General features: G+C 39.5%; 1 protein-coding gene across 1 annotated transcript in view; it reads left to right on the top strand.

The window, feature by feature from the left end:
* Window positions 1-7,707, top strand: part of PALLD (palladin, cytoskeletal associated protein) — a 646,823-nt gene extending 639,116 nt beyond the window's left edge. Inside the window, exons 17-20 of the mRNA XM_006864536.1 lie at window positions 1,204-1,411; window positions 4,621-4,786; window positions 5,365-5,498; window positions 7,535-7,707. Of these exons, the coding sequence (XP_006864598.1) occupies window positions 1,204-1,411; window positions 4,621-4,786; window positions 5,365-5,498; window positions 7,535-7,707 (681 nt within the window). The remainder of the gene's footprint in view (window positions 1-1,203; window positions 1,412-4,620; window positions 4,787-5,364; window positions 5,499-7,534) is intronic.
* The last annotated feature ends 2,192 nt before the right edge of the window (window positions 7,708-9,899 follow it).

Below are 9,899 nucleotides of genomic sequence, written 5' to 3'. Positions count from 1 at the left end.
CAGATCTCCACCCAGGTTCAGAGGAGTCTATTGAATATGGTAAGACTTAGTTCACAGTTTCATTGCTGTTTTCCCCTCACTTCCCTTTATTGGGGACCAGCATGGTCACAAGTCAGAGCACATGTCTGCTCATGTATTCCCATTGATCTTAGTTTTGGAAGGGAGTTTGCCCTGAGGGGACCTGACCACTTGCCTTGATATCTCCTGGGTGAGCAACTTGTTCTTGTGATAGTCAGTCGGACTGCTGTTATTGTTTTGTATTTTTCCTGTTAGTCTCTTCATCTTTTTAAGTAGTTACAAATTCACTTGATGTATTTCTTTTTCCTTTAAATCCTTTGCATGTATGGGGGAGGCATGTTGTAGGTAGTATAAATGAACATCACACAAAGGGAATGAAATTTGTGAGCCTCGGAATGATTGTAGCATGGCTAATTCTTCAAAAGAAGAATTGTTTCACAATCTAACTGACATCTTTCTATATGCAGTTTCCCATGAGTAAGGTTGGAGGTGGAGTAAAAAACAGTTCCTTAATGGTTCTTTCTCCCATTTAGAATCCAAGGCAAAACCATAAAGAGCTGACAGATGGTAACCATCCCTACCCCTCACAGCACAACGTGTTATTAGCAATTAAATGTGCTTTTATCTGATCTCTGGTCAACACAACTGTCATGGTCTCTAGATTTTATGATGTTTCCATTGTGATGCTAATTTCTTGAGATGGCTTTCTGGATAATTTCACATTGCATGTGTTACTCAGTTTCAAGGGTTATAAAATGATAATAGCCCTATGTGCTGATGGATGCATTAACCAATAACTATTGCAACTTCTTGTTGAGAAGCTTTATAATATATAAATGCCAACTGAGTATGTTGTTATGGTTGGACAGCTTTTTTTCAAATCACTCAGTGCTGTGTACTGACATCATCCAGTAATCTTTACAGTCTTGGGTGAAATAAAATGATGACAGAATTTTATTTTAGTCTCCATTTCACTTATCTCTAGATTGCTTTGTAAGAAATGTTTAAGTTAAGTTAAGTCGTTAGGAAGCCAGTGAAAGGTTTTAAGCAAAAGAGTAACATGAGGTAATACTAAAAGCCATCTCCTGTGTTACCAAAGGAGGACTTACTGCTGGTCTTTTAGCTATTAAAGGTTTCACTCTGTGTTAATAGTAAAGAAATTTAAACATTTCTTTTCTGATTTAGGTCAGTGGGTTACCAACCCCAGATCTAAGCTGGCAGCTAGATGGAAAGCCCATACGCCCGGACAGTGCTCACAAGATGCTTGTACGTGAGAATGGGGTGCACTCTTTGATCATAGAGCCAGTCACATCACGAGATGCCGGCATCTACACCTGCATAGCCACCAATCGAGCAGGAGAGAACTCGTTCAGCCTGGAGCTTGTGGTTGCTGGTAGGCTTCTCTGGAAATCCTTTCTCTGTCTAAGAGTAAACATCAGATTTAGAAATGCAAAGTAACACTGTATTGTTCAACAATTTGAGAAACCAGATTTCTGGAAAAACTAGATTGTATCATCAAAATGACCAAAGAGGACATGTTATATGGCTGCAATGCTTAGATGCTCAGCTTCTAATTGGAAGGTCAAGCCCACGTTGTGACTCCATGAGAGGAAGACATGGCCAACTGCTCTCGTAAAGATTATTGTTGTTGTTGTTACGTGCCATTGAGTCAATTCTGACTCATAATAACCCTGTGTAGAGCTTCCAAGGACCGACTGGTGAGTTTGAACTGCTGACATGGTGGTTCAAGCGGCCTGTGATCCAGTGTTTATTCTACAGTGCCACACCAAGACCCGTAAAGATTACAACCTAGAAGACCCTAGAGACAATTCTACTCTGTCACATGGGATCACTGTGAGCTGGTATCATCTTGATGGCACCTAACAGCACCCCAACAGCAATATAAGGCTTTAGCAAGTCAAAATCATTCATTTCCCTTACTTCAGTGTAACCACTATTACTCTTTCTTTTTATAAACTAGCCATGACCAAGAGAGAAAAGAACATTAATAGCTTTCCTGGGGTCTTCGATTTATCGTGTGTGATGACTTCCTAACTTTACACAGGGAAAGAGCAACAATAGTATGGGCTCCAAGAACCAAACGTAATACTTAAGAATTTGAACATACAACAGGTGTGGTGGTATAGGATAATAAGTACGTGACTGCTAACTACAAAGTTAGAGGTTCAGTCCTACCAGCTGCTCCTTGGAAATCCTGTACACCAACACACACACACTTCCAAGTGTGCTCTTCCAAGAAATAGAGGAGTGGTGACAATAAAGCCTAGAGATCCTCTCTCAAATCCTGATGATTCTCGTAATAGCATCAAGATGGTTTTCAGACAAAAAGGTGGTGAATATATGGACTGTAATATATTACATGCTAGCCATGCTTTGAAAATATTTGTAAAATACTCTTTTACCATACGTGGTTAAATTTTATTCATTCCTATAACAATTTCTCCTCAAACTGAAACGTGTTCATTTTTCTCCTGCTAAATGTGCCTTGATGATACCTGTCCTTTAGGACTGGGAGTTGAGAGTTCAACAGTAACTGGAAGTGAAGTCTTTGGCGTCAGTTCTCAGTTCCAGATTCCAACTCTCATTTACTTTATTCCATATGTGATTTTCAGCAAATAGACAGCCTCTCTGCATCTCAACTTCCCCACATGTAAATTGGGGATAATACCTCACAAGAGTTTTATAAGAGTTAAATCAGAAGATGTATATGAAGTTCTGCACAACCAGTAACTTGCATAGCAGTGCTTCAAAATGGTGGATGTTATTCCTATGATACCAAGGCTTGTTCTGTGCATTTTATGTTTTTTGTTTTAAAAAACTGGGACCCAGAAAGAATACTAAGTGAGCATTGTTCCACTTTCCCTAAAATGGCTTAGATCAGAGAACAACATGAAATCCAATAAAAATAAAACCCTCTTCATAATATAAGGGCTTAGTCAGTTTGGGTAACATTGTTATCCTCTTTACCTGGCTGTCCCCTGCTTCACTTTGATATATTTGCCACTCTTGATGAGAGATTAATGGTGGAAGAAGACATATTTCCTCAGACTCATTGTTGGTAGCCTGGTGGGTAGTGGTGGTTATGTGCTGAGGAGTTGGTTCTGACTCATAGCGGCCCACCATAGCATTTCTGAGACTATAATCTTTACAGGAGGAGAAAGCCTCATTTTTCTCCTGTGGACTGACTGTAATTTCAAACTGCTGACCTTGAAGTTAGCAGCCTGACTCGTAACCACTATGCTCTCAGTCAGAGCTCGTTGTTGGTAACTTAGAAGAAAATAATTAAATCCCGTTCTTTCTATAAAATATTTCTACCTGACAAGTGATGTTCCAATGTAGGGCTTCCTACATCTTTTTTTGTATGTTGTTGTTAAGTGCCTTTGAGTCAGTTCTGACCCAGAGCGACCCTGTATAAGGTTTCTGAGGAACAGCTGGTAAGTTGGAACAGCCGACCCTGCGGTTCAGAGCAACTTTGCAGTCCAGCACATTAATCCACAGTGCCACACCGGGACTCCTTTTTTTTTAATTTTTTTTTTTTTTATGTTGTTTTTGCTGTTGTTAGGTACCATTGAGTCAGCACCGACTCATAGCGACCCCATGCAAAGCAGAACAAAACACTGCCCGATCCTGGGCCAACCTCACAATTGTTGCCATGCTTGAGTCCATTGATGCTGCCACTTTGCCAGTCCATCTCTCTGGGAGTCTTCCTCTTTTTCTCTGACCCTCCACCTTACCATGACATCCTTCTCCAGCGACTGGTCCCTCTTGACAATATGTCCGAAGTATGAGAGACAAGTTTGGCAATCCTGGCCTCCAAGGAGCTCTCTGGCTGCACTTCTTCTTCGAACACGGATCAGTTGGTTCTATGGGCAGCCCATGGCACTTTCAATATTTTCCTCCAACACCATAACTCAAAAGCATCAATTCTTCTACTGTCTTCCTTATTCACTGTCCAGCTTTCACATGCATATGAGGTAGAATGCAAATTACAATACAGGATGTGCATGCCTAGCTTTAGAGGTAGCTTTTGAAGCTGTCACCTTTAGATTCAAATGCCTCCCTTTTACTTTTACTTTTAAATCCTGTGTCCTTTAAAGCCTTAATCCAGGAGTTAGAGACCTCCAGAGTTATCAGAGCAGACTTTGTAGCTATCAGTGAGGGAGCCTAAGTGAGATCAGATTCCTAGAAATCCTTGTCCTCTGCAGCAGCACTAGGTGGCAGTGGTTGGTAAAGACTGAGTGCACAGTAATGCAATTAGCGATGAAGCCATCAGAGAAGATTGTAAAGACTGAGGAGTATCACGCAGCCTGTCAGATGGGCATTTTGTGGAGCAGATGGTCAGTGGGCTGTGTGGGCCTATTAGACCTCAATGAAGGGAATAAATGAGTGGAATGAAAGATAAGAACCTTTGCTTGGTAAAAGAATAATTGGAGAGAAGGACTATCATCTCACTACCTAAAGGGAAAAATAATATTATAAAGTGTAAAAGCTGTATTCACAGGGCATTTCTACAATTGTGAAAAGCTTTATGTTGTTCCTTTTGTATACCACTGATAGATAACTCATTTCATGTTCCCTTAGCTAAAGAAGCACACAAACCCCCTGTGTTCATTGAGAAGCTGCAAAACACAGGAGTTGCTGACGGGTACCCAGTGCGACTGGAATGCCGTGTTTCAGGAATGCCACCGCCTCAGATATTCTGGAAGAAAGAAAACGAGTCACTCACTCACAGCACTGACAGAGTGAGGTGAGACTATACAATGCTTTCAACTAACCCCCAATGATAAACCAAACGACCTAACCCCTAGTGATAAATCAAACTACCTACCTAACCCCTAATGATAAATCAAAAAGCTACGTTGTGCGTAGCATGTAAATCTGTGAGTGTACAAAAGTCATGATATTGATATCAAAACCAAAGAGTATTCTTTACCCTAATTTATGATTTACTAAAATGCACAAGCTTTGGGAAGCGCATTCTGACTTAATCTAATGGTGTTTTTTGTTTTGTTTAGTTGTAACATTTCTCTTTGTATCTTTGATTCTAAAGAAATAGTGATTCGTTTTTTCCTTGATGACAGCAAAAAACTATTTGGCGGTTTTCCTTGACTAGAAATTAAGTGCGCAGATTTATTCAACCTCTTGACATCTGTTCTTCTCTCCCATTAACATTAATGGGGCTAGCAGACTCTCTAGAATAAGTATGAACCTATTATCTGCTACTTGCACAATTCTGTTTCTAATGATCTAATTAAAAATGATGCTTCATGTCCAAAGCTGCTTTTTAAAAATTTAGAATCCTAATGACTTTCTCCTTTTCTCCAGCATGCATCAGGATAATCATGGTTACATCTGCCTGCTCATTCAGGGAGCCACAAAAGAAGACGCTGGGTGGTATACTGTGTCAGCCAAGAATGAAGCCGGGATTGTGTCCTGTACTGCCAGACTGGATGTTTACAGTGAGTGCCACTTCACCTCATCTCCCTGCACATAGTCACTGAATTGTCAAAAATTGGACATCTGGCCAGTAAATCATGTTACTCCTACAGAATCATAAATCATCGTGGTGTTTTATTTGCTAAAAGTTTCACATGGCTCTCTCTCTTTCTATTTATAGTTTCTCAACACTAATAGTGAACCACACCAGGAGAACAAATACCCAAGTATCTATCACTCAGGAACTTTGGATTATTAGCCAAATATGCATGTTGACTTCTCTTACATTGGCTAGTCCGTGGTGGCTTCCTTACTCAAGCATCCTTAGGTGTTAACTGTAGGCAAAGGCATAACCACATGTTCTTCACATTTTCTTACAACTGTGTTCTGCCAGTGACTGCCTTTTAACCTTTCTTTGTATATTATAATCCTTTCACAGTGTCCTAATGCACTCAAAACGTGTGCTGTGATGCTGGAATGCGTACTTTTATGGCTTAGTGCCTTTGTCATCAGTATATCTGTGATAGATGTGTGTTTGTCTATGTATATTTGTGTACATGCATCCTAAACGTTAAGAAAACTGTTCTTACTGAATTTATAAACTAGTACTATAGCCCTTTGTGAGTCACGGACATTAAAATTAAAAACCAAAAACTAGAAAACATAAGAGCTAGTTACAAATTTTACCTCTTCTTGAGTAAGAAATAACTTTGTGAGGTTCTTCAAGAAATGAATAACTTCAGCCTTCCTTACTCCCTGATTCCTTTACATTGTTGTTGTTATGTGCCGTGGAGTCAGTTGTGACTCATAGAGACCCTGCATAGGGCTTCCGAGGCTGTAAATCTTTACAGGAGCAGAAAGCCTCATCTTTCTCCCGCGGAACAGCTGGTAGTTTCGAACTGCTGACCTTGTGGTTCACAGTCCGATTCGTAGCCACTACGCTCCCAGAACTCCTTGAATTCCTTACATTGGTTACTGTTAAAATGGTCATCTGAAGTACCTAACTACCATAATTCGATTTTGAGCCTTAGAAAGAAATAAGATTTAAGATTTTAGTGGTATAAGGAAAAGGGTGAGAATTAGGAAGCTTGATGACTGTTTCACAAGCTTCCTGTATTTAAAAATAAGGACAAATTATGCATTGTCTTTATTATCTAGCTGTTATAATTTCATGATTCTTAGGAGCTCTGGTAGCCTAGTGCTTACGAATTGGACTGCTAACCTCAAGGTCAGCAGTTCGAAACTACCAGCTGTTCTGCAGGAGAAAGATGCGGTTTTCTGCTCCCATAAAGATTTACGGCCTCGGAAACACTGCACAGGATCACTGAGTCAGAACCGACTCACGGTACTTAACAACAACAACAATAGTCAGACAGTAGGAGTCCTGATGTAGTGCTGTAGGGTAAGCACTGGACTGCAAGGTCGTTTGAACCACAAGGTTGGCAGTTTAAACTCACCAGCTGCTCCTTGGAAATCCTATACAAGGTCAAACCCAACTCAACAGCACTTAACAGCAAGTCAGACAGTAAATCTGAAGCATGAAAGTAAAATGCAAAAGTATCTCTAAATTTCAGGGTTCTTACCATGGAGTCCTGGTGTGGTGCTGTGGGTTAATGCTCCAGACTGCAAAGCCATTTGAACTTCAAAGTCGGTAGTTCAAGCCTACCAGCTGCTCCTCGGAAACCCTATACAGGGTTGCTATGGGTCAGAACCGACTCAACAGCACTTAACAACAACAACATCCATGAATGTATTCGTTCAGTTTTTCACAAAGAATATGTGCCTGGTATATATCAAAAGGAGTCTGAAAAGTTGGCAGTTCAAAGCCACCCAGAGGCATTGGGAAGACAGGCCTGACGATCAGCTTCCTAAAGGTCACAGGCTGGACAAGCCTATGGAGCAGTCCTACTGTACACACATGGGATTGCCATGAGTGGGAGGGGACTCTACAGCAGCTGACAACAATGTATCGAAAGACATTCTGTATTGACTTGCAACATAGAAAGACTTTCCAGTGGTATCTTGGTTAAAGACCTTAATTTGCTCTTTTTCTTTGTAGCCCAATGGCATCAGCAGCCACAGAGCACCAAGCCAAAAAAAGTCCGGCCCTCCGCCAGTCGTTATGCAGCACTTTCTGACCAGGGACTAGACATCAAAGCAGCGTTCCAGCCCGATGCCAACCCATCGCAGCTGACATTGAATAGTGGCTTGGTGGAGAGTGAGGACCTGTAATCTGACATCCTTGTTACAGCTGAGACACTCAAATAGCCTTTGCCTTGACCAACATAGTTCTTTGTCACATACTGTAAAAGGCAGAAACATACCTTTGACTAAAAGAAGTAACAAAATAAAATTAAAAATCACCAAAATAATATTTTTCTTACTTGATATACCAAACGTAGACTTCTAAGTAGGTGATGCTAATAGAAATGTACACAAAATGCACGTTCATCTTCCAATGAAAAACTTTGGGAATTGCTATAATTAAAGTGGTTTGAAATGCCAAAATGCTAAAGGAAATCAATTGTGCAAAGGCAGCCACACTATATATTAGCAATTAGTGCCTTGAAACACAAGCTCTAGGTGCTATGTAGCATGAGAGAGTGAAATGCTTCACCTGAGGCAATTGTACCACAAATAATGCTAAAGTGATTCTAACATGACAGTGAATCCAGACAACTACAGTGAACCAAGTGCAATATGTAAGGGTGAAAAAGGACAAAGAAACCCAAGGAAATGCCTTGTCTTTGCAAGTTCTTTTCTATGGAATCATTAAGGAAGGAAGTAGCTGCCTTAAATTTTCTTAATACCAAGAGTTTTCTAACAAGGTTAATACTATGTTCTTAACTTTTTTTTTTTCTCTATGCATAGAATTTTCTTTTCATGCTACCTTGGTAGGAAGCTTATTTACAAACCTTATTAAAAGGCTAATTTAAGTATAAGTAATATAAAGCATTCTGAATAAAGTAGAAGTATATGACAGTCCATTCCACGAAAGGTATCCAAACCACCCAGATGACCAAGGTATATACAATTTGGAGGAAACAAGGGCTTGGAAGGAGAACAGGGAATGGAATAAGGAAAACTTTATTGTATCCATTCAGATCAACATAGAAAGGACAGGAATTGTGACAAAGGCCAAGCTTTTCTTTGGTTTTCTTCAATATCAATCTGAAACAGAGATGAAAAAACACTGCCATTCACTATCAAGGAATCTGTGGTCAGCTGGAAATTTGGAGCATATGTGCTATGGAGATTTCAGTGTGTCTGAGGTTTATGTAGTAGTTGAAGATTATAGATGTGTAGAGTAAGTTGATAATGGATTGAGAATGCCAAGATTGGCATAAATGAGGACCTAGTCTGCTTGAGCGAAATGGAGACTTAAAGAGAGAGAAAACCAGGTTTGTGCCATAATGTATTTTCCCCCCAATGGCATCAAGATATGGTGAATGGAAAATATTAGTTCATGTCCCTGTTGCCATGAAACCTTGCTGTAAGAAAAGTGCTCGGTTCTGAGCAGTTTGTAATGGCATCTCAGCCAAGACTGCTTTTTAATTGCAGATGATTCTGCATTAGCTAGATTGAGTTGATTCTGACCAGACTTGATCGTTTTAAGTCGGAGCCTTAAATAAATCTTGAAAAGAATAAAAAAATAATTGGGCCTAATATTATAAAACATGAGGCTTTAATGGTACTTTGTTATGAAAAGAGAACACTGTATTTCTTAGGCAAACTCATATAGCTTTCATTATTTATACTAAAAATGTTGAACTCTCTTAGCTCAGTTACTCAATTCAATATGTAGTGGTTTGTTTTTTAAAATAATTTGATATCTGTGTACCACCCTTTATATTTCATGTTACTGCTTCACGTGTACAGCTTTTGACTTCTTTGTAAGAACACCAACCAACCAAGTTCTAAATGATTAATGGGCTTGAGCACTGGGTGGCAGATGTTTCATGCAACGTGGTACAAGTTTCTTTGACCACAGTTAAATGCAATGTTAATATGGAATTTAAGATACCATACAGTCTCTCTTGGACCTATTTTGTAGAATTATGACTTATGTCATAACTTACTTGCCAAATTTTTCTGTATGTGATTTGCTAATTTGCTGGGTTGGGGATTAACTAGTGTTACTTTGCCACCTTTTATGTTGTATTTATATAAAAAAAAAAAAAAAGTACTGTCATACTTCTTTGGATTGTTGTGCTGGTGTAATGTGGATTTAACATCAATAAATATTTAACAAATAATAATTGCAATTTTCTGAAATAAAGTATTCCATTGTTTTAGCTTTCTAATGCCATTACAAATTAGCACAAATTTAGAGGCTTGAAACAATGCCCCTTTATTAGCTCAGAGTTCTCAAGGTCAGAAGTTCGGAGATGATGCAGCTGGTTTCTTCACGCAGGGTGTTACAA

Source organism: Chrysochloris asiatica, unplaced genomic scaffold, assembly GCF_000296735.1.
Source record: "Chrysochloris asiatica unplaced genomic scaffold, ChrAsi1.0 scaffold00066, whole genome shotgun sequence".
Lineage (NCBI taxonomy): Eukaryota > Metazoa > Chordata > Mammalia > Afrosoricida > Chrysochloridae > Chrysochloris > Chrysochloris asiatica.
Note: the sequence above shows the minus strand (reverse complement) of the source record. Positions and strands in the feature narration are given on the sequence as shown.